Below are 25,510 nucleotides of genomic sequence, written 5' to 3'. Positions count from 1 at the left end.
TCAGGCATAGGGGCAATGAAAATAATAATTTAAATTACTTCATGTTATTCTCATTTGTGTGGCTCAGTTAAAATCACAGTACCCTGAGCCAGGGTTTGAAAAAGACCTTAAAAAGATAATTATGCTGGGCTGGGGATGTGGCTCAAGCAGTAGCGCACTCGCCTGGCATGCGTGCGGCCCGGGTTCGATCCTCAGCACCACATACCAACAAAGATGTTGTGTCCGCCGAGAACTAAAAAAAAATAAATATTAAAAATTCTATCTCTTTCTCTCTCTCCTCTCTCACTCTCTCTTTAAAAAAAAAAAAAAAAGACAATTATGCTTCTGAAGACCATTCAAAGCCTTACACCTGAATAGCCTGTCTATGATGAACTTCATCAAAATAGCTATCTATATAGATAATTTCTTTATAGTTCTATTATTTCAGATACACATTTCTTATCTTCTCTACCTAAACAATTTCTGCAATTTGTTAAGAGTAATTTTTATTTTATAATTTCAAACAGAGATTTTAGGCATGTGTTGAGTGCCTATAGTCCACATGGCAACAATATAAAAGTAGCTATGTTTGTCTGGTATCATTTATAAGGAAGTGGCAAATGCTTTAACACTCTTTGGAACCATAATCCCTTCATCTGAACTCCCCATTGAGAAAGCAAAGGCAATTGGGTGTGGTAGCACACACCAGTCAGTAATCCAGCTACCTGGGAGGCTAAGACAGGAAGAGAGCAAGATCAAGACCAGCATGGCAACTTAAGGAGACTCTGGCTCAAAAAGTATTTTAAAAGGGTTGGGGATATAGCTCAGTGATAGAACCCTTGCCCAGTGTGTTCCAGGCCCTGGGTTCCATAAGGAAGAAAGGGAGGGAGTGGGTGGGGCAAAGAAAGGTTCCATTTTCCACTTTCTTTCATTGGATGTCCAGAATTTAATGTTTAATTGCATAATGCTCCCTTGAAAAACTTATTCCCATTTTATTTATGCATTCTCTAGAGACCATGATTATAAATTACTAACAAGGAAATCATTTAAGTCTCAAGCTACAACAAATTTTTCTTCTTACTTAACACCAAAATACTTCAGAAGATACTTGCCTCTACGAATATGGTACTTCATTCTAAGACATATCTCTATTTCAAGTATGATCTAATTCTACCATTAAGACATCTGAAGTAGAAATATCAAGAACTGGTGAACGATTATATTTGGGCTCTGAGTTCTACAAGTAATAACTCAGACTATCTAAGATGCTTCTGACCAAGTAGCTCCACAGCAAGCTGAAGCTCACCTGTAAGTATTTCTATTTCATCAAACCTTGACTGTGCCTTATTTCTCTTATCCCTGAATTATTTTCAGCAAAAAAGAATAAAACAGGTGTAAGAAATTAAATACACAAAAAAGAATAAAACAGGTGTAAGAAATTAAATTCATTTTGTCTAATTAGACAAAATGAACAATAATTCAAAAGGCCAGAATTAAACATTCTTATTTAATACAATCATCTTTCACCTTATTCCTCAAATATAGTCTATTTTTTCTTTATTTTTAACTTATTTATTTATTTTTTAGTTTTCGGCAGACACAACCTCTTTGTTTGTATGTGGTGCTGAGGATCAAACCCGGGCCGCACGCATGCCAGGCGAGCATGCTACCGCTGAGCCACATCCCCAGCCCCTATTTTTTCATTCTATGTAATATTGGGGAGGGAAGATATAGAAACAGCAATGATTTTTCCTTAAATTTACAAGATGCTGGCTAGTACTTACTTGATCTGTTCAGCTGATCCTCCAGAAGTTGCATTTGTGATGGCCCAAGCAGCTTCTTTCCTTGTCCGAAACTCAGCAGTTTGCAATATACTAATAAGAGCTGGAAAGATGTTGGCATCTATCACAGTCTGAAATTAAGAAAAAATTAAAATTGAAAAAGGAAATAAGATTTGTAAAAATATTCCTAATACTAATTATAACTTTTAAGTTTACTTCATTAATGACACCCTTCCCCTGTTAAAAATAAATTGGAAGGGGGCTGGAAGTGGTAAAGTGGCTACTATCCAGCACATATGAAACCCTGCGTTCAATTTCCAGCATCATACTGGCGTGTGCGCGCACACACCCACGCACACAATGAGAGCCTGGGGATGTAGCTCAGGTTTAAAGTCCTCTAGGGTTCCACCCCCAGGACTGCAAAATAAATAAATGAATAAATATATACATATACATACCCCCACACCCACACACGTTTATATGTGTATACACACTCAGACACATATACACACAATAATTATAGATATGAAGGAGTACAATCCTCATTATTCCTGTTAAGCTACTCCCTAGTACCATAGATGACAGCCTCTACGGAGTCTAAAAATCTTAAAATCTCCCTTAGTTCTTTTCTTTTTTATTATCCTCTGTTGTTCTATCTCATGTAACAATTTATAAAAGTTCAATTCTCTGTTCCTCAGCTACTCTCATTCTGTTCACTGCATATATTCCTGCTGGTGTGCTGTTTGTTAATTTTCCAGTCCTTCACTTGTCACTGAAGCTATAGCCCAGGGTAGCCATCAACTTACTGTAGGTCTGATATTCATCTCAAACACATCATCTTTCCTATCAGGTCCCCATTTAAATGTTTCTAGTTCACAAAGGCTATTTATTTCTGTATTCATTCTAAATTCAGTCAGTTACCAAGTTTCCTTATCATTCTCACTTTGAAACATTCCAAGACTATTTTTTCTTTTTCCTTTATGATCACTGTCACCATCATATTCCAAGCTACTACTCCCAATAAAATTACCACAATTCCCTTATTTGTACTTTTATTCAACCCCACTTAACATAACACTGAAGTAGTTTGCCCCAAATTGCTTTTTTCATGTTCCACATTGGCTTAAAAAACCTAAAGTATGTTTCCCTAATTTCTCCTAATCAAGAAATTGAGAACTGGTATATACGAGCCTGGTGATAACAGGCCATCAACTACAGCTGAAATTTCAGAGGCACACTATAAATTGCTACAGCTATGAATCTCAGTCCCTAATTCAATTTTCTGGGGATGACTAACAATGCTTTCTTGGTCAAGAACATCTTCTATGATACCAGTGAAGGAAGTCAGCAAACTTTAGTGGAAAGACACTCAATTCTAGTCCTTTCATTTACTAGAGATGCACCTGAGCATACTATTATAGTTCTCTGAGCCTCAGCTTCATCATTTTTTTTTAACTTATTTGTATTGATACATAAGCCTCTAAATCTGTATTCTAAACCATTATGGCAGCCTTGATCACAGTTCATGATGAATATTAGCCCACCGCTTGTCTTCCTCTTAGGTTACTCTCCCAGTAACAGAAAAGCAAACGTAAAGGGTATATAACCATTTAAAAAATCATTTAAATAACTGTTTAGTTGACAAGAGGAAAGCCAATCTGTATAACATAAAGTCCATTAAAATATTCCAAAAATACAACATACTTTTTTCTGGATGTTGGGTAAGTCGTCAAATATTAACGACAAAGGGGTAAACTAAGGCCTAAGTAAAAGTTTCAAAAGAATAAGCATTTGTAAGCTAGAAAGAAGTAAATAAGAAGCAGACTCTGAAATAGCAACAGAAGGTAGTGATTTTCAAAGCAATAATAAAAACTATGATATTTTAAAGATTGAATTTTAAAAAACAAAAAAAATTACCAATCACTAACAGTGTAAGAAATAAAGGTGCTATGAGATTACCTGGATCTGTGCCCTATTTCCAGCTGTGATATTAGATATTGTCCAACATGCTTCCTTTTTGATAGATTCCTTTGGGCTACTCAGCAAATGCAATAAACTCTGAAGAGCGGAACAATTCAAAATTACCTAAAAGGAAAAGTTCAAAAACTTTTAACTTACTGCATTGTTCCAAATGTAAGTAAATTTTTAATTCACAGAGCTACTTTAGGAAAAATATAGATACAGAAATAACACTTCCCCTTGAAATCTAAAAAATAAGTAATTTTTACTATTAGTAAAAGTTAATTTCTAAGACTTATTAAACTAGCTTCATCGTACACTTTCACAACTACTAGAAGTCATACTTAATAAAACACAATGTTAGAATTAGTAATTATTAGTAATTAGGATTCTCATTCAGCTCCTGTCTCTACAGGTATGTCTTCTGGATGGGTAAACATATTAAGTGATAAGAACAGTAGTCTCAGATTTTGAAATTCTCTGCTAACTCTCTATCTTACAGTCAATGAACTAATACATACTTAATGAAGTATAACCAATACATACTTAATGAATTAATACATACTTAAAGAATATGAGGATAAAAAAACATAGAACCAGGTATCAAATAGCTCACAAAGGCAAGGGAGATTAAAAAAAAATAACCCGCATATCTATTCAGAGGAAATTACAGATTTGTAACAGAATGTTAAGTGAACACCAGGAAAAGAGCAGTATATTAAACTGTACAGCAGGACATATGATTGCATACAATAAAAACACCAGATATTAGAGATACGGGTGACTTTCATTTGATAATTTTCCTATAATGAAAAAATATATTTTACACTGAATCAAAACAAACCTTGAAAAAAAGTATAAGAGATGTCACAAGCAATTTAAAAACTACCAAAGAAATGGTCTGGAAAACAAACATGTCAGAAATTAAACAGAATAATTGAAGAAGAATAGTCAAGAAAAAAACTTCATGGAAGGAACCTTGGAATGCACACAAGAGGGAGGATGCTGGAACTAAAAGCTAGAAATAGAAAAGCCTGTACTACAAACTACAGTTAAGAACAAAAAAAAAAAAAAAAAAACAGAGGCATGATAGTGCACACCTATAATCCCAGTGGCTCAGGAGGTTGAGACAGGAAGATCAAAAGTTCAAGGCCAAAGGAACTGAACAGACACTTCTCAGAAGATGATATATAATCAATCAACAAACACATGAAAAAATGTTCAACATCTCTAGCAATTAGAAAAATGCAACTCCAAAACACTCTAAGATTCCATCTCACTCCAGTCAGAATGGCAGCTATCAAGAATACAAACAATAAGTGTTGGCGAGGATGTGGGGGGAAAAAGGCACACTCATACATTACTGATGGGGCTGCAAACTGGCGCAACCACTCTGGAGACAGTATGGAGATTCCTCAGTAAACTTTGAATGGAACCACCATTTGACGCAGCTATCCCACTCCTGGGTTTATCCAAAGGATTTAAAAACAGCATACAATAGTGACACAGCCACACCAATGTTTATAGCAGCACAATTCAACATAGATAAATTGTGGAGCCAACCTAGATGCCATTCAGTAGATGAATAGATAAAGAAAATGTGGTATATATATACACACACAATGGAATATTGCTGAGGGCCATTACCAAGTAGGAATGATGCATCGAAATTTCCTTGCCAAGCATACCCCATGCTGCTTAGAGGAGATTCGATGGGACATTGCATGCATGCTTTAATAAAGTGACCTTGCTCAAGGACCAAGGCGGATCCAGGTTTAGAGCTGATCAGGTTTGAGGAAGCTCTAAACCTGGTTCCTTCAGTTTAAGGCGTTGCCAGTTTAAGATAATGGGTTTTAGGGAAGTTAGAGATTGAAGATTATTGCTGGGATTAGGGTGTTCCTGCTGCTTGTTCCCGTTGAGTTCTCGTGAGATTAAAATGAGATTTGGGATAGTCTCGTGTAGTAGGTGAATTGTGCGGGAGACGGCAGAACACGTTTGCCCCTGGACCTGTGTGGAGGCGGTGTGAGAGCTGGAATAAAGAATTGCTGTTTGAACCTACAAAGCTGTGAGTGCCTCGTGATTCTGGTGCCAAGCCGAGACATTGGCCTTTGGCAGAATATCACTCAGCTTTAAAAGAGAATAAAATTATGGCATCTGCAGGTAAATGGATACAGTTGGAGAATATAATGCTAAGTAAGCCAATCCCAAAAAACCAAATGCCAAATGTTTTCTCTGATATAAGGAAGCCAATTCATAATGGGGATGGCAGCAGGGGTGCAGGGTAGGAGGAATAGATGAACTTTAGATAGACCAAAGGGGAGGGAGAAGAGGGGGTATGGGTAGGAAAAATGGAGGAATGAAACAGACATCATTACCCTAAGTACATGTATGAAAACACAAATGGTGTGACTATTTTATGTACAATCAGAGACATAAAAAATTGTGCTCTATTTGTGTAATATGAATTGAATTGCATTCTACTGTCATATATTCAGAAGTGATCTGAAAAACAAATCAGAATTGAAAAAAAAAAGTTCAAGGTCAGCCTCAGCAACCTAGTAACTTAGTGACATCCTATCTCAAAAAAAAAAAAAAAAAGGCTGGGGATGTAGCTCAGTGGTAAATTGCTCCTGAATTAAATCCTAGTACCCCCATCAAAGGCCCAAAACAGAGAACAAAAGAACAGACTAGTAGTAGGAATACTACTAGTTCTAAATGCCAACTAGAAAGAATGAGAAGGTCCTTCATCTCATAGCCATTAAAGAAGCTCATTGTTTCTAACAGTAAAATAAATGATGTCAAGGAGACTATTTTAGGAAAGATGAAGCTATTATTAGGGGGAATAAATAGAGTAACTTGGGATAGTAGGAAGATAAATCAGATGGGCATGTCAAAACCTTTTCGTGAAAAAAGGGGGAGAGAACCTTTGTGAGGAAAAGGACCAAAATATGGTAATCATAAGTGAATCTAGCAACAACAGTAAGAATCAACAAGACTTGGTAATTTGCTATACAAGGTAAACAGAGAGAAGACACTAAAAATAACCACAAAGTTTAGAATTAATCAAAATAGAAAAAAATTGGGACTGGGATTGTGGCTCAGCGGTAGAGTGCTTGCTCACCCAGCACATCTGAGGTGCTGGGTTCAATCCTCAGCAACACATAAAAATAATATATAAACAAACATGTTGTATCCAACTACAACTAAAAATGTTAAAAAAAAAAATCAGAACTTAGAACTTGCTTTGGAGGGGAAAGAGAATACACTGGGAAACAACGTGAGACATGCAAAAAATATCTAACAGGACCTGGAGACATGAGACAGGAACTTGAAAGAGGTCAGAACTAGATTTATAGATTCAGAATTTCATTCCATTCAATAAATATTTTCTACAAATGAACATGACTGACAGTCTACCTCCAACATCTTACAACCCAAAACTTTGACAGTTACAATACAGTGTGATTAGTGCTCTTATAAAATAAGAAGGACCTAACTGAAAAGTGTGGGATCAAAGCTTCCCAGAGAAAATAACTTTTATTAAGATGTGAGAAATGAGCTGGGCATGGTGGCGCATGCCTGTAATCCCAGCAGCTCAGGAGGCTTAAGACAGGAGAATCACAGTTCAAAGCCAGCCTCAGCAATGGCCAGGTGCTAAGCAACTCAGTGAGATCCTGTCTCTAAATAAAATAGAAAATAGGACTGGGATGTGGCTATGGTTGAGTGCCACTGAGTTCTATGCCCGGTATCCCACCCCACCACCACAAAAAAAAAAAAAAAAAAAAAAAGTGAGTAATAAGAAAACTTTACTAGCAGAGTGTGGGTATGTGTGAAGTGGCATTCCTGGCATGGGTAGGTGATGGAGGCAGGTGTTCTATGCACAGAGAAGAAAGTACGTATCAAAGCTCAGAGATAAGAGTTCAAGAACAAACATGACTAGAACATAAAAGTATGTGGTAGGAGTGGGAGATGTAGAAACTTTTTTGGGAGGGGGGAGTGCTCACAGTGAATAAACCTAGATCCTCACACTGAGAAGAAATCACTACATTACTGAGCCACATCCTCAGACCAAGAAACATTTATTTTTGAAAAGTAAATACACTGATATGGTTCAAACTTCAGGAAGTATAAAGGACTAAATAGTTAAAAGACACCTTTCTATTCTTGAATCCAAAACATCCACTTCTCTTCAGAGACAACCAATGTGAGTTTCCCGTTTCCTTCCAGAGAAATTTTATTCAATCATATATTCTTTTCTTCTTCTTTTGTCTAAAATATCTAAACTAAACACTGCAAGGGGTAAACAAAAATGGAGTAATAAATAGGACTTAGAAACTGGCAGGTGGCAGACAGGAAGAATCAAGGTGCTGCCCAGGTTTCTGGCATGGACAACTGTTTGTGCCATTTACCAAGACAGGAAACAGAAGCAGAGATTCACTATGCAGTAGGAAATTAGTTCCTTCGAGGGCAGAATAAATTGAAATAGATATTACAAGCGAAACACATTTCAGAGAACAAATCTAAACTCCTTAATTTTAGAAATGAGAAAAGTAAAAACGTTAAATGCTTTGCTAAAATGTGGACGCCAGTTAAGAGCAAACTAAGGATAAAACGTAATTCCCAATTCTCAATCCATTCACATAAAAGTGATCACTGAAATTATAAATAAGGTTTATGAATGCATACAAACAAACGAAAACAGGAAAAACAATTTGATAAAGGGAGGAACAGATGGCTGATAAAGCAAAGAAGCAAAATTTCAACACTCAGAAGCCTAAAAGATAATTTTAAGACATTGTTATCAATGCATCTGAGACATTTGAAAGAAAAACTGGCCAGAAAATCCACTGAGAATGTGTCTTGATGTCAAAGTAAATGGATCCTAGGAACCATGAGGAAGAACCTTCCTTACATAGAAGACTTATCATGTACCAAAGGAGGCAACTATCAGAAAAGATGATGTTAAGATTAAAGAAAGAGAAAAAGAGGCTGGCTACTACAGGCTTCTGGTGTTCCCCAAACCATTTCAATTACAAGTAGAAGGAAATAAATCTGCCCAACTAAATAAATCTTAATTAGAGGGGAACCCAAAATTGCTGTAAGAGGTCAACACAAATACTAAAAAATTTTGCAAGTAGATGCCTAAAGCCAACATTTTAAATGAACATTAGCAAAACTAAGTATCAGTCCGCCACAAAAAATATGGTATTAAATATTACAATGAAACAATCACATAGTTCAATGTATTGTTTTTGAAGAATTTGTTTTTGAAAAAAATATTACCACTTATTCATACCTGTGTCTGAATATCATCCCCTGTGACAATGTTTCCCACAGCCCGCAAAGCAGGAGAAACCACTTTATAATCATTATGCCTGCAACAATTAAAAAGAAAGAAAGAAATGTTACAGCCTAGCCAGTAGTTCTATCCATAATCTTTTTTCTTTAGGGCTAAGGTCCAAAAGAAATAATTTGCAATAAGATTTCAGAACAGAAAGGTACCAATGTGATTATTAAAGGAACCCTACCATGATGACAGAATGTTTTATGTCCCCTTAGAATAGCTGTCTTCCCCAGTATTCAGAATTTTTGGAAAAAATTACACAACATTCCTAGCAATCTTTTCCAGACTTTCATTACATGGAGTCCAAGCAATCCCTCTCATTCTTTACTATAGGCTTACTTCTTCTTTACTTTATCTTCTATGGTTGCTAAGATAAATGGGGACCAAGAGTTAACATAATTATTTTGCATCTGGAGATTTAACCCAGAGGTACTTTTCCACTGGGCTATAACCCCTATCCCCAACCCTTTTTGTTTTTTATTTTGAGAAAAAGTCTTGCTAAGTTGCTTAGGTCCTAAGTTGCTGAGTCTGACTTCGAATGTGCAATCCACCTGTCTCAATAAATTAATTTTAAAAGGAGGCAAAACTGACGTGTCAATAGTTGAATAAATTTAAAAACTTTCAAATACTAAACTTTATTAAACCTACTAAAAGCTGCCTTACTGGTCAAAAGAAACCCTTCATAAAGCCTGTTTTACATATTTGAAGACAGATTTATATGTCTAAAATAGAAGATAAACATAAAAATAGAAAACATAAATATGTAGTCTGGATTTTAGGGTAAATAAGTCAATACCCTTTATCTTTTCTTAAAGGTCCAATTTTCTTTCTTCTTTAATGATACTAGTCACTTTTCTTAAACTGTCAGTTCCTTCACATTTAAGATGGGTGGCTCAAAATAAATGATTAAAATGTATATTAATCTAATATCTAAAGGATGCAAAGATTAATTCCCAGATTTTGAATGTTTTGTAATTCCCACAACATCATATTGCTTTTAACTCACAATAGTACTACTTTACTAATCTACAACCAATCTGTGGCTATAATCCCAGAGTTTTGTCTTCTAAACATTATACTTGTCTAATCCATTCCACATCTCATGTCTGGGAAAATGTCTCTTTATATCTATTTGTACTTCCATTACATTTCTTGTTACTTATAACTATATCATTTCTTTGTTGTCTTTTCACTCTACTTTTTTCTTCTATAGTCCTTTTTTTTTTTTAAGTTGTAGACGGACATAAGATCTTTGCTTTTTTAATGTGGTGCTGAGGATGGAAACCAGTGCTTCACACATGCTAGGCAAGTGCTTTATCACTGAGCCACAACCCCAGTCCCTCTTCTATAGTCTTAACTAGAAATTTAATTAATTTCAAATCATTATATCACAAGCAAATCTTTCACCCCATCATCAAAAGCATTACAAAGGGAGTGAAATAAAGATTCAAAACTCTGATCCCAGTCTAGCTTAAACTCTAAATGGGATAGACGATAAAGAATGTATATTTTTAGTGGCATATTTTTAGTGGCACAATAGGTCATCCACTGTGGGCTAGAATTACACAGATCAGTTTTCCAAAGTTTCAGCTAAAGGGTAACTATAACAAAAGAATATGAGGTTCTCCATAAATCTCATAAGAAAAAACAGAAACACCCAACCCCCCCAAAATAAACAAAAGACAGCAGTCCAAAGCCCAATAAATCGGTAAAACGAACAACTGATTAATATTTAAGTATTATAACTAGGAAACTATTGCAAGGGGAAAAAAGCAGTTTCTTAAAAATATCTCACATTAGCAGCTCCACCAGTCTCCTACATACTCCTGCATCAATGACCGCTTGAATTTTATCATTGGGTCCATCTGATAAATACGAGAGGGCCCAGCAGGCATCAGCCAGTACATCAGTGTCACTGACGAAGAGCAACCAGGAAAGCACATTCAGACAGGGGGAAACCTATAAAAGGAAGATAATATGATAATGAAATTCAAAAGAATGCAAGTCAGAAGTACGGATGAGAAAACCAAGAAGGCTAACAAGCAGACACTTGATGACTTGGGGTAAGATTTACATTTCTAGAGTTTGACTAGCAAAGGGCTGGGTGGCTTTTCCATCTTTGGGAATGCCATCAATGGTCCTACAATTTTTACTTTGCTGATGGTAGGCAGAATCTAAGAAAAATTATTTTGGGAAGAAAAGTTTTACATATACCACTTCTGAAGATTGAGAGTCTCTGTCAAAACCTATACTTTGAAGACTGAAGACATAAAGCAGCTTTAAAAAATGCCAAAGCTGGGAAATTCCGTATTTTAGATAACTTGTTATGAACAAAATAAGCTAAGGTTTTTGTTTTTTTAAGAGAGAGAGAGAATTTTTTAATATTTATTTTTTAGTTTTCAGTGGACACAACATCTTTATTTTATTTTTATGTGGTGCTGAGGATCGAACCCAGCGCCCGGCACATGCCAAGATGAATTTGAAGCTTTCTACAGATAGTAAGAGGGATCCCCAAAAAATAAAAACTGTTTCTTTAGAAACCAATAAAATTCTAACATGCTAAATTTGATCAAAAAGTATCATTTTGTGTTCATTAATATTGGTTGGTACATTTTTTTTAACTGCATTTTTCTGCCAATTTTCTACAAGCACAGTCCTTACCTTTGCAAATTCTGGAGGTGGGCTTTTTCCTCTACAGAGATTAGACAAAGCCCATACTGCATTCCGGGTCATTGTCAGGCGGTTTTGCTTTGAAAATAACCTATAAGTATGATGACACAACAGCTAATTATATAGCAGATATTAATTCTCTGGTAGCATAAGATAAATACTCAACTGGTACTGATAAAATAAATATATTCAAATGGCTTTTCTCCAAAATAAAACTTCATAAATTCTAGTGCAACTAATTTAGAAGTTTGGAACTGGTGTTAAAATCTGGAGCCTGAAGAAATGACCTAAATGAGTTAACAAGAATATATGTGGAAATCCAAAAATGACTTTCAAATATGTAACACTTTCTAAGGGACTTCCCATGTTTTGTTACTCAAAAAAAGAAATGAGACTTACTGCAAAAGTGGGGGAAGGATATTGCAGTCTAAAACATAGTCCCTGCACATGGTACTATCTCCAGCAATGTTGCCAAGAGCCCAGACTGCCTGTGAAAGAAGTATTTGTTAATGACTATTGTGTACTTTAATTCCCACAAAATCCTTTCAAAAAAAATGCCAGCAGATCACATTAACCCCTTATAAAATTATAAAGCAATCAACATATTACACATGGACTAACTACAGATGTTTTAAAATTCACACATCAGGAAGTCAACATGAAACAATTGTGGCATTGGGGGGAAAAGAAAATATTCTAAAATGTACAATAAACAAAAGGAAATATAGGCATCTAGGCATTTATTAAATAAATTAAAGCTTATTAAAGAGAAAAATCAATTCTTTTCTTAGAGGACCCCATCTTCATCCCTCTGTAACATTCCACACAGCGCTTAGTATGGAACAGAGATTCAAATGGCTTACTCAGCTGACTTAAAAATGTACTTTAATCTTAGAACACAAAACAGTAAACAGAAACTGAAGAGCAATCAAAATGCAAGTAACTTTATTAATTTTCAGAAGTTGTATTATTTCCCCCACTTGTGGATTGAACCCAGGGTGCTTTACCACTGAGCTATATCCCCAACTCTTAGTTTTATTTTGCAACAGGGTCTAAGATGCTTAGGGCCTTGCTAAACTGCTGAGGCAGGTCTCAAACTTGCAATCTTCCTGCCTTAGCCTCCTGAGTCAAAGGGATTATAGGTGCATGCCATCACCCAGCTGACTATATTTATCTTAACTGCAATGATGTTTCTACGGGTATCATACTGTACACTTTAAATATAAACAGTTTATAACATGTCGATTTATACCTCAAACTCTAAAAGAAAATCATTTAGTAGTGATTTATCTTTACCAATTTTATATGGTTGACAGTACTAAAACAACATATTTTCTATGTCTTTTACTTCGAAAGTGGCAAAGACACTGCTATTCTGATACTAACACTACAATTCCTACAAGGAGAAGCTCTTATATCAGTAACTGCTTACATGATCTAAAAAGTTATATCTATAGGGCTTAAAGAATGTCAGGGTGAAAAGGGAAAAGAGTTTTGTGTCTAGAAGAAATTGTGCCTATAGTAACTAAAACAAATTTCTATTTGTTGAAGGCTGGATTTCTAGAACATTTGCTGTAATTATTATGGCCAAGTAATCAAACTCGAGCCAAGAAAATGGCAAACTTATTCTTTCATATGCTTCCCTTTTTTTTTTTTTTTTTTACCTGTTCTTGGACATCTTCAAACTCTGAGCTGAGCAACTCTATGAAGATGGGCACTGCCCCTGCCTGAATCACGATCCGGGTCTGAAGAGAATTTCCTGAAGCAATATTTGTCAGTACCCAAGCTGACTCAAACTATAAAGATAAAAATAATTTTCATTATCTTATTAGAATTTTAAAACTTCTTTTTTACTTTTAACAATAAAGTTTTCTGTACATGAATAAAATAAGTCTGAGATCATTTTTTCATGTATCACCTAACAGTTAAATTCCATTTTAATTTCAAAAGAATTTCCAGAAGAAATTTTTCAGTCTAGAAAAATGTTCAGAATATCTTAAAATGTCAGATCAAGATTAACATGAGACCATAAAAATGAGGGAGTTTTTCATATGCTGATATGGAATGATCTCCCAATATTTAAATAAAAACAACAACAATGAAATGCAAAACCGCATTATATATACCTATGACATTAGGTATATATCATTATGGTATATACCTAAAATGGTTAAAAAGTAATATATGCATTAATATACTTATTGTATATCTCCAGAAGGAGTTACAAGGATCTATAAATACTTAATGCATCCAATGAAAGGGCCTAGATGACTGGGAAACGAGGATAGGAAAACCAACTTTAACCGAAAAGCCCTATTCCTATGTTCCTTTTGGCCTTTTACTGTGTACATAATCCAATTTATTAAAAAAAATGTGTGTGTAAGATAGGCAAAATGAAATGAAAAGCAGGAGATGTGATGTTAAGTAGGCCAAAAGGAGTTAACAGGCATAAAATTAATAATTAATAATTCCCAATTAATAATTCCCAAGCATAAAAGAACCCAAACCAAGGTGTAGAAATAGTTTTCTTTTTTAAGAACATTCTTAATAGGAAAAGAAAAAAAGGTAAACTTAGAAAAGGTAATAGAATATTACAGCAATGGCAAACAGAAGATTTGAAGAAAATCATGGCCAACAAAAAATATAGCATATTACTAATTATAACAGTAACTTGATTTTTCAGTTTAATATTGATAAATCCAAGAGTGAAGCTTGCATTTCCACTTAATTAAGAGTTCTTAAAAAAAAAAAAAGAGAGTTCTTACTTAGATTTTAAGTTAATTCCCTCCCCCATCTTATCTTCTTTTAATCCTTTAATAAAGTATATACACAGGAAAAAATTCAGTATATCTCTTTAAATAAGAGATCAATAACATCATCAAAAATGTACATTTGACTTTTTCTAAGCTTCTGGATTAATTTTAAAAACAACAGTCATAGGGAAAACTTATCAATCATGGGGGTAGAGGAAGACAGGAGATGAGGGCAGTCAATCTGACCAGCACAGTATAAAGCTGTATGAATGACAGCAAATTCACAGAAGCCAATTTAAAAAAGGGATGTTTAAAAAAACCTATAAAAGTGACAAACACAGGTGTGATAAAATGGCTTGATAGTCAACCTAGACACTAATGTTATACCAGTGGGGAGGTCCAGACTAGGAGTACCACAGTTAAACAGAACATAAACTATATCTGAAAATGTTTTGTTATAATCAAAGTTCAGGAGACACAGATGAAATCATGGGGGCAGATGGGGATGACTCCCAACCACTTTACAGATTCATCTCTGTAGTTAAATTGCTAATGAAAGCAATGCTCAAACACTTTTTAATCCATCTGAATTAAACTTTATATTTGTACAGTACTTTATATTTTTCAAAGAATTATTCACATACTCTTGAGGTGATCCTCTTAACAACCCAAAGAAGTTAAGATGTCTGTTTTTTCTAGTTATGAATGAAGAAGCTATCAGAAAAAGTTCCAACAATGTGACTAATGATTTGAGTAATATATACAGTCAGCCAGAGAAGGACTAGATTACTATCGCCTAATCAAGTATGCTACGTTTCCTGTAACATACCTGTAACACTGGCATAAGAATATTTCAATTGCTTTTAGTTTGGGTAACTAGGGCAAGAAATTTCAAAGAGATTTATGTATTTATGCCAGATTATTTATGTAAAAAATTTTTTTGCCTAAAATGTACTTTAATTTTTTACTAGAAAAATTAATTAGCTAAATCAGTATAAAAGCAGACTGTCCTACCTAGGCAGGCTCAAAGTTCAGTGACTAGTCATCAGATACTACAGAGATCAAGTCAAAAGAAATGAAGTCTGAGGAAAAGCTATCTGGAGAGAATGAGAACTATAAAGAAGAGGAAAAGGATGGCATTAAGATTTTGATGCAAAAGAAATGCTGATGACTTGGGTTAACAAAGATTATATTAAAATTATCAGTGAGAAAAAAATACTTAAAATACTAAATAATTCTAAGTTTGTCAGAGTACAAACTGCTATCTGAGTTAAGCTCCAAAGATCTCTGCGGAAATAAAAGGGAATTCCAGAAGCTATTCAAGTGAATAAAATGGAGAAATGAAATTAAATATAGGGACAGTGACTAGGGAAGTGAAAAACAGTCTGAACATGGATGGTAAAAAAATTAGAAACAAGCGTATCTTAGTAGAACGTGTCAAAGAGTTATGATTATTACTAAGAAGTACATAATGATGATCTAGCCTCTGAATGAAAATAAGATTCAAGAAAAGAAATCAAAAAGCAGTTTTATTGTTATCCAGGACAGAAGTAGATGAATAACTATAATTAGAGGACAACGGAAGACAACCATACTCATGCACTAATAAGCCATAAAAAACACACACACAAAGGATGCCAATTACACTGGTGTTTTTAACCTTCTAAAAACTCTAAAGCTGCATGTGTTAAATTTTCTATCACCGTGTGTGTGTGTGTGTGTGTGTGTGTGTGTGTGTGTGTGTGTGTGTGTGTGTCTTTCTTGTCAGAAGAACTCCTAACTATAAAACCCTGTCACTGTTGGAAGAAGCAGATTTCAAATATGCTTAACATGTAAGAATATTCTTTAAAAACTGGATGTGCTTTGAACCATATAACTTCCCTTTCATCATAGTCTGTATGTAATTTAAGCTGTTTTTCCATGAGATTTTAGGTTTTTTGTTTTTGTTTTTCAATGTTTCAGCTTTGGGTGCCAGATTAGAATATAACCTGAAAGTTACGAAATGGAAAAACCCAGAACTGATGGCAAATAAAAATACATAGTTATGATAAAAGTAGACGAAAACTAAGTTTAATTATACAAGAAAAAAAAATCAGTAACCTGAAAAGAGAGGGAAAGAAATCTAATAAATGATGCCACTTGAAGTAAAAAGTAAAAAAAAAAAAAAAAAAAAGACGACCAAGAAAACTGTAACCTTCACTTCCTCTTGTTTTAAACTACTGAATTCTTAATATTCCAAGAATGGTACCATACAAGGAAAATCACCTATCATGCAGTGATAATTGCTATTTTTCACTATTCGGATCTTGCTAAATAAGGCTACAACTGAAGGCTGCACACTGAAGATTTGATGCTTCCTCTCTCCCCTTTCTTAAGTCTCTACCTTCTGGCGCTCAGTTCCTTAAATAAGGAAAATGAGAATCCAAAGCTGAAGTACTTCTGACCTCCTATCAAGTTTCCCACTCCAGGTTGAGGTACGCCTGGTTCCCTTTCTCCATTTGGATCAGGACTCTGTTGCTGGCCACTTTGCCGGTTCCACTCTGGTTCCTAGCAAATGCCAGGCTCACCTGGAGAGCAAGTGAAAAGAAAGGCTCACATCAGAAAAATAAACCCAGATATCAAACTCTGCAGAGAACAGTGCCTGAGTCATCTGAGCAACCTTCCAGGAAAGGTAGAGAGATCAATGAAGATGGGGAAAGTCACAGAAGGATGAAGGCTTACTGCAGTTTCTCACATTAAGGGGGACAGAAAGGCAGAAAAAGGGAAACTGAGCCAACCTAATTCAAATGTACAAATTTTACAGGAGTACCTGTCTGGTGCTTTTAAGCAAGAGGTAATTTAATTATTTCTAGACTTTTTAAATAAATTTCTGTAAGGTTTGGGAATGAACATCTTAGCACTGTAAAAGACAGTACAAAGATGCTAACCTGGATTCAAAAAAACAAAGTGGGCCCACAGAACATACCATAAAGCAGACCAGTCTCATGCCAAAGCCTCTAAGACCTAGATGTCACTGAGCTTGAGAAATGTTCTTAGCTAATGGCATTGCTTTCTGCCAACATCCTAGATTCCACCCATGCTCACCTCCACTTTGAGGGCAGATCAGTAACTGAGTAGCCACACCCAAAGCAGGCATTTTTAGCTGCCTTGTTCAAGGTGTCTCACCAATTTGGGAAGACAGAATGTGAATGAAGACATTAAGATTTTCCAGAGTTTATCATTGGGTTGAGCCACTGATTTTTCTATTGGAATCATATAGTTTTGACTCTCTTTCTGGAAGAGAAATGGCAAAAACCATATTCCAAAGATATACTGTTCATCTCTCTAGTAAGCGGGCAGTAGTATCAAGGATGTACACCCTAGTTCTCTCCAAGAAAACAGGTAAGAGTACGAGCTTTCCAGAGCACACCTAATTATTTGAAGACAGGGCAGACCATGAAGTCTCCTGGCTCTAATGTCTCCCTAAATAATAAACTTGCTTCTCTTGCTTCAGAGGAAGTCAAGGTTACCCATTACTTACACTGGAGAAAGAATACCATGTTGTGCTTAAATATGCACAGAAGAAACCTAGAAATGACAACCCTTAGATAACAAACAGATTTAATATTTTTTTTTCTCAGTTTTAGAGTAGCTCAGGTGAAAATCATGAGGTGGTCACTTCCAGAGGAATAATTTTTCAGTATTTCAGCCTAATTATTAGTTAGCAGAGGGTGGTACCTAGAAATTTAGATAGAAACAAATTAGATGTTTCTGAAGGCTTTCATCTTTAGGTGTGTTCTAAGATTAAGGTATTAAATGAAAAAATGATGTACATGCAGACTTTCATAGAGTACAGGACAATGTAGAGTTAAGCAACAACTTATTTCTTTTTTCATTTTAGGTTATACTTTCTTTCTTTAAAGCATGAAAAATTGAACCTCTGCAAACACCTACTAAAAACTGCTAGATCCAGGAGTAAAACCAGTATCTCTCAATTATTCTCATTCCCAGTCAGGATAGAAACTTTTTTTTTTTTTTCCAGCATGAACAAATGATAATTTTCCCTACCTCCCTTTTCCTAAAAGAATTTCAAATGATAAACTGCAGTAAGGCTCCTCATTTGGTCCCTCTGGTTTGCTTGGCAGCTTGCTTAGGGGCTCAGGCTCTGTTCTCTGCAGTGTTGGTTTTCTGGATTTCCTTTTTTCTGAGAAAAGTCTCTCTCTTCCCTTGCTCTCAGGGTCAACATGATATTCTAGGTGTCTGGTGATTCTGGCCTTATATGGGGGACCAGAATTACAATCCAGGAGGCAGCTAGCAAAACAGAATCTTAATTCAAATAAACACAGGGATCGATATATGTCAAACTGGAGAAGAAAAACTGATGGGACATCAAAGTACTCTACCTTTTCTGGATTTCTTGTTTTTCCTCTGGAAGAAACTCATCACCGCAATAATGATGTAAACAGAAAGAGAAAGATGGGATAGGACGATAGGAAAGAAAATATCAACAAAGCATTAAAAAGGTCCCAGTCCCTACATGGCACCAGTTTTAAGGCAAAAAGTCCATGGTGGGTGGGAAGGGATTATCTTTATGATTAACTTGTTATTGGCAAAGATTTACTTGGAAAAATAATTCCAATTTGTGATCTACTTGGTACCTAACAAATTTTATAGTTGCAGAGTCTCTCTAAAGGGTCTGGGTCTTTCAGATTAGATACTTCAGTGAAAATTCAGAAATCACAAGTATAGTTAATGACACAAGTAGTAATTCAGCTGGCTACTTCAAGGAAATCTAGCTATGACCAATTACCAGTTTACCAAAAATCCAACTTTATTGAGGAGGAAAAAAAAAAACACACACACACTATTTAAAAATTTTAAGATAATTCGAAGGATTAGTCAGTGGACAGTGGTTTCTTTTACTGTGAAAATTATTCAATCCAGAAATTGGAGAATTTCCTCTTGGAATTCCTACAGTATAATACCGAAAGATTAAATTGACATACCAGAAAGTATAATTCCTGACAAAGATATCTCTCCTTATCAGCTCTTCTGGGGTAAAAGGAGGACCATCAGAATCAGATTTCAGGATTATCAAGTATATGATCAGACCATGTAATACGTGTGTGTGTGTGTGTGTGTGTGTGTGTGTGTGTGTGTGTTGTTAGGGATTGAACCCAAGACCTTGTGCATGTGAGGCAAGCATTCTACCAACTGAGCTATATCCCCTGCCCTTACCATCTTGAGAAAGCCAACAAATATAATCTACAAATTCCTCAAAACCAAATTTTAAGTTGCTCATATATTGATTCCTGTTTATAATGGTTTCTTTACAGCAAAGGTTTCCCTATTAGATTACCTATAATCTACAAATATTATATCATCTACAATCATCATAAAACTTTTTAAAAGACTAGAAACATAAGTTTGAGAGAGTGTAATAAGGGTTTACATGTTAACAAAGCTGGAAAAGAAGCCTGCAATGCAGTTGTCATAAATTTCATTATCAACAAACTCAATCTCTTCATACAGGTTAAGCATGTAAAAAAAATCGTTTACATAATAAAAGTTCAAGGAAAACTAAGTTATGAGGCAAGAAATGAAAATGGTCCGCACCTGCAGTGTACAATTCTCTTTTCGTTTGAGGAATTCCACAAACCTTGCCACTACTCCTGGTGTGCTGATAACTTCATCAATAGGAGGATTAGGTTCTGTTTCCCCATAAAATGAAACGAAAGAAGAAAAACAATCCTTTGACTTCAGTGCAAGAACTTTTCAATTTAACATTAATTTATAATAAATACTCCTCCCTTCATTTACCAGCCCTTTCATATTGGAAAACCACCAAAACAAAACAAAAAAGTGAAACTGCATTTGAACACTTTGGGACAAAGGTAGTTTTTAAAGGTTTCACACAATATGGAAATAAAAGAGTGAACAGAATTCTTTGGTTTTGTTTTTTGTGATGCTGGGTAAACTTCACCCCCAAATCCTACAAATTTGCAAAAATCAAAATTACTGCCTCTACTTTTTAAGAAACTTTGAACATAAGGGGTAAAAAATTTCCAAAGACAACTACTGTTAGTATTTTAGTATCCTGTCTTCTAGCCCTTTTTTTATATATGAGCTTTCAGTCTGTTATTATATATTACCTTAAGAAGCTGAATTATAGGATTCTGTGCTTAAAGGATTTAATTTAACAAGTGCAATGATAAAGAGAAGCCAACAAAAATTCACTACAATTGATTTATCAAATTAATCTCATTTTCATTTATGACAAAACATTATCTTATAAAGGGAGTCACTCAACTTATTTACTTATTGGGTGAGTATATAAGCAAAGTCAGACAAATCAGATGAATAATTTCAGGAAGAGATCTGAGTTTTTGACAGAATGTATGTGGTAATATCTGAAAAATGCAGATCACAGTACTATCTGGAGAGCCTTAGCCTTATTAAAGAAGTGACTAATGTGCTGAGAGTGACAGCACATGCCTATAAACCATGCCTATAATCAGAAGGCTAAGACAGGAGGCTCTCAAGTGACTAATGGTGCAATGTTGATTTGGGGAGGAGGCGGCTCTAATGATAAACCCTATCTGGTTCAACATTTTTATCAACCACTCTAATAAATATAAAAAACAAATGTGATAGTATCGATACATTACTTGTAATATGCTGAATTATAGAAATAATATGCAAAAAGAATACATCAAAAATTGGCAATAAAACAACAAGAATAAAGCAAATATTCAGCAACTTTTTTCTGTTTTGGGTTTTTTGTTTGTTTTTGGTGCTGGGGATTGAACCCAGGGCTTGTATATCCATGGCAAGCACTCTACCAACTGAGCTATATCCCCAGCCCTCTGTTTTTTTGAGGCAGGTTCTAAATTGCCCAGATTAGCAGCAAATTCCTGGGCTTAAGTGATCCTCCCGCCTCAGCCTCCCCAAGAATAAACTGGGACTACAAGCATGTGCCACAACATCTGGTTTATGAACTGTATTTTTTAAAGTCTACATATTTCCCACACAAATTAATTACAGTTAATAAAGTGTAGTAAATTTAGTTTACTGAAAATCCAATGAAATATTACTAAGCCATGACTCTCAGAAAACTAATGCTAGAATTAATTCCTGGAATGCATAGTTTTAAAAAGAAGGTAATCTCTTACCATATTCTATAGTAATAAGAACCCATCTGGAGTACTGTATTCTAATTATCATTTAAGAGTGATGCTGGCAAACTAGATTACAAGCAGGAAAATAGAAGAATGGCAAAAGGCCTTAAAAAGTTATATCATATGGGCTGGAACTAGAGCTCAGCTGCAGAGTGCTCGCCTCGCACGTGTGAGACCCTGGGTTCGATCCTCAGCACCACATAAAAATAAATAAGTGAAATAAAGGTATTGTGTCCAACTACAACTAAAACATAAATTTTTTTTTATAAAAAGTTATATTGTGAGAAAATCATAAGGCTCAGCTTGTTGAAAATAGACAAACACATTTTTAGAGGGGTAGAAAGGTGTACTTCTTCAAATATTTAATAAATTGTTCAGGCAAAAGAAATTATGATGGTAGGTTTTTATTCCATTTAATCTCAAGGGATGTACAATTTTTTTAAGTCACTAATGATTCTAAATAACCATAATTTAAGTATTTGCTGTCAACACTTTAATACAATTGTTATTTTTACTTGCCCATGTGTACAACAAGTATGATACTCTGATCTACATTAATAATACCAAAAATGGGTACAATCTTACCCACCTATTACACCCATATTTTTCAGTGGTACACTGGTAAAACTGTAAACAAGAAAACTGGCAATTATTACTTTTTCAAGTAATGTTATTTAAGTTTTTCTATAAATAAGGTGGAGCTTTAGTTTTAATTAAAATAAGATGTTGATTACTAGTATAATAAGTTAGTTCAAAAATGCTGCCTCCTGATCTTGGTAGTCCCATAAATAAGAAAATGAAAAGGCACTGCTCACAATTATATGTCTGTGTGTGTCTCTATTTTGTATTGATAAAACACACTCCAAAACAAATTATCTGTGATGTGAAAATAAATTATGAGAATATTTTACAAAGAGATGAAAAAAGAGACTCAATATATGCAGAGCTCACCTTTTGAAAGTAGTTTTCTGAACTTCTGTGTTGCTGAAAGCTGTTGCTCTGGGCTATTGGAAAATATCATTTCAATCATGTCAGAAGTAATAACACCACCCTGAGAACACAAACAAAAAGCAAATTTAAAATACTATCTTAAGTCACAGGACCATAAAGCTTAGTATAAATTATAGCCAAGTTACCTAGTTTGTCACATTTCTCAAGAAATTATATAAAAGTAGATAAATGCAAAAATGTGTAAGATTAGTAATGCAATGAAGCCAAGTTCTCATTCTGATTTAAAATCTCACAATAGTGAAAAAATAATGTCAGTAGTAAATACTAAAGCAAAAATATTCGTCTCCTTGCTTAATACATGACTGGTTGGTTCTTTGTTATGATAATTAAAAGGTTAAGTTCTGAAAGAAAGTTTTTCAAGACCTCTAAACTTGAAGCAGCTGCTCACATGACCTATTTTTAATTCCATGCCCATCTCATCATTACTAGACATTTTTCCTGATATTTCTCCTTGAAATCCAAAGATTCACACACACACACACACACTTTTGGGGGAGGGTGGGGGGACTAACTGATACATATCAGATACTGATCAATTCTACAAATGATTTATTTTTAACTGACATAAAAACTGAACATATCAATGGATACCATGAAATGTTTTACTACATGTACACACTGTGTAATGTTCAAATCAGGACTCTCTCCATTTTACCATTCTATCACTATTGGCTAACATATAGTAGATGCTCAACAAATCTTTACTAAAAAATAGACTGTGGATTCTAGCCACTGCCAAAATCTACAGCTGACTTTTAAACTTATTTAAAATTCCTGGCAGGCATGATGGTGCACAGCTGTAATACCAGCAGCTCAGGAGGCTGAGATAGGAAGATCGAGAGTTTGAAGCCAGCCTCAACAAAAGTGAGGTGCTAACCAATTCAGTGAAACCCTATCTCAAAAAAAAAAAAAAAAATCAAACTAGGGCTGGGGATATGGCTCAGTGGTCAAGTGTCCCTGATTTCAATCCCCAGTACCCTAAAATAAATAAATAAATAATTTTTTTATTTCCTTGCTTCTTCATTAAAACTACTTTCTTGCTTTATTAAAACTTTGTAGTTTCCCATTATTTTCTTGCCTTATTATTTTTCCATTTCCTGTTGTAATCCATGCCCAGTATGAGCAACTTTCTTCTCAAAATCATTTGTCACAATGATACAAAATTCTTATTTTAAGAAACCAACAACTGGGCTGGGGATGTGGCTCAAGCGGTAGCACGCTCGCCTAGCGTGCGCGCGGCCTGGGTTTGATCCTCAGCACCACATACAAACGAAGATGTTGTGTCTGCCGAGAACTAAGGAAAAATAAATAAATATTAAAATTCTCTCTCTCTCTCTGTCCCACTCTCTCTCTCACTCTCTCTCAAAAAAAAAAGAAACCAACAACTAAGTTGTAAATGTTGGATGGTTGGTAAACAATATGTAACATTAAGAACTCCCACTAGGGAATGTATAAAGCATTCTGCTGGGAAGTCAGAAAAGCAACTATTTTCAAAGATGCAAGACCAATTTCTGAATAAACGAAGGTACCTAAATGACTGCGATGACCAAGTCTTACACTCAAACATGTATATATAGTAAGCAACTATCTTTTTCTTTTCTCTCATCCTCTTAAAAGCCAAGCAGATTTTACAACATGGTATCTAAGTTATAGGATACCTTTATTAGCCAAGGGGAAAGGATTGGTATATTTTTAGCTATATGCAAGAGAATAGTATCATCTTAGGTGGAGACACAACTTTTGTTTATGTCTTTGAGACACAATATGGTGCCAGGAAGATACATATAGATACAAAATTGACAAAATATAGAGTATGGTAATTTTACCTGTCAACTTGACTAAGTTATGGTACTCAATTATTTGGTCAAATACCAGTCTAGATGTTAGATGTCATTATTTTTACATGTGATTAACATTAAATCACTACATTTGAATGAAATAGATTGCTCCCCCATAATATGGATTAGCCTCATGCTCTCAGTTGATGCCTTAAGAGCAAAGAATGTCCAAAAAAGGAATCCAGCCTTTGGACTGGCAAGGCAACATCGACTCTTCCTTTAATTTCTCCACCTACAGATTTCAAACTTGCCAGCTCCCAATCAAGTGAGCCACTTCCTTTAAATAATCTTTCCTCTCTCACTGGTTTTCTCTGAAGAACCCAGGCTGATACAGTCTATAACACTGTATTCATTTCATACACATTTTTTTTAAATTGGAAAAACTTTGTGAAAGCTCTAAAAGCAACTACCACAAAAATGATGGCAGCATTAGCTATATTCTTTCTAAGTTTATAGCTGAATTAATCTTTATAACTTAATTTTGTTTAATTGTACACGGTCCAAAATACAATAAACATTTAATAAACCATGAAGAATAAATATGCAGTTTATTTCAAAATGAAATGCTAAGTAATTTCTGTAGCTATCTAACTTAACCTTTTTATTAAACTCAAAAAGAGATATAAAAGCTGGGAATGTAGCTCAGTGGTAAGTTGCTTGCCTGGCATGCATGAGGCACTGGGTTCAATCCCTAGCAGAGACAGAGAGAGCACGCACAAGCTCGCACGCGCACGCTCTCGATAGCTCTCATTATATTTATCACAAAAACACCAAAAGGAGTTGTTATTATTTTACTTACAGGTGCCATCTCCATGTTATTAATCTGGGCCTCATGAAAGCCACCATCTGACATAATTTCTTCTTCTGTTTCTTCTTCTGCAGTAGCAACATTTCTTCGCTTGAATAACTGAAAAAATAAAGACTGTTACTAATGTAATTCTTACACAAGGGACTTGAACATCCAAATACTAGGCACTTGATTTAAAAGGAAAAGGGGATGAAACTCTTTGAGAGTCAT

At 34.9% G+C, this 25,510-nt stretch overlaps 1 protein-coding gene across 2 annotated transcripts in view; it reads right to left on the bottom strand.

Moving 5' to 3' along the window:
- The window catches only part of Kpna1 (karyopherin subunit alpha 1), a 64,463-nt gene that overhangs the window by 5,222 nt on the left and 33,731 nt on the right, over positions 1–25,510 (bottom strand). Inside the window, exons 3-12 of one of the 2 annotated variants that reach the window (XM_005327666.4) lie at positions 25,292–25,399; positions 22,595–22,694; positions 20,082–20,176; positions 13,398–13,529; positions 12,133–12,221; positions 11,725–11,824; positions 10,859–11,022; positions 9,016–9,094; positions 3,720–3,845; positions 1,764–1,891 (exon numbers count right to left, since the gene is read on the bottom strand). In XM_005327666.4, the coding sequence (XP_005327723.1) occupies positions 1,764–1,891; positions 3,720–3,845; positions 9,016–9,094; positions 10,859–11,022; positions 11,725–11,824; positions 12,133–12,221; positions 13,398–13,529; positions 20,082–20,176; positions 22,595–22,694; positions 25,292–25,399 (1,121 nt within the window). Of the gene's footprint in view, positions 1–1,763; positions 1,892–3,719; positions 3,846–9,015; positions 9,095–10,858; positions 11,023–11,724; positions 11,825–12,132; positions 12,222–13,397; positions 13,530–18,868; positions 19,315–20,081; positions 20,177–22,594; positions 22,695–25,291; positions 25,400–25,510 lie in introns of those variants that run through there. The other variant, XM_078044128.1, reaches the window with a different exon arrangement.

Source organism: Ictidomys tridecemlineatus, chromosome 3, assembly GCF_052094955.1.
Source record: "Ictidomys tridecemlineatus isolate mIctTri1 chromosome 3, mIctTri1.hap1, whole genome shotgun sequence".
Classification (NCBI taxonomy): domain Eukaryota; kingdom Metazoa; phylum Chordata; class Mammalia; order Rodentia; family Sciuridae; genus Ictidomys; species Ictidomys tridecemlineatus.
The sequence above is the reverse complement of the archived record's forward strand: the minus strand, read 5'-3'. Positions and strand labels throughout refer to the sequence as shown.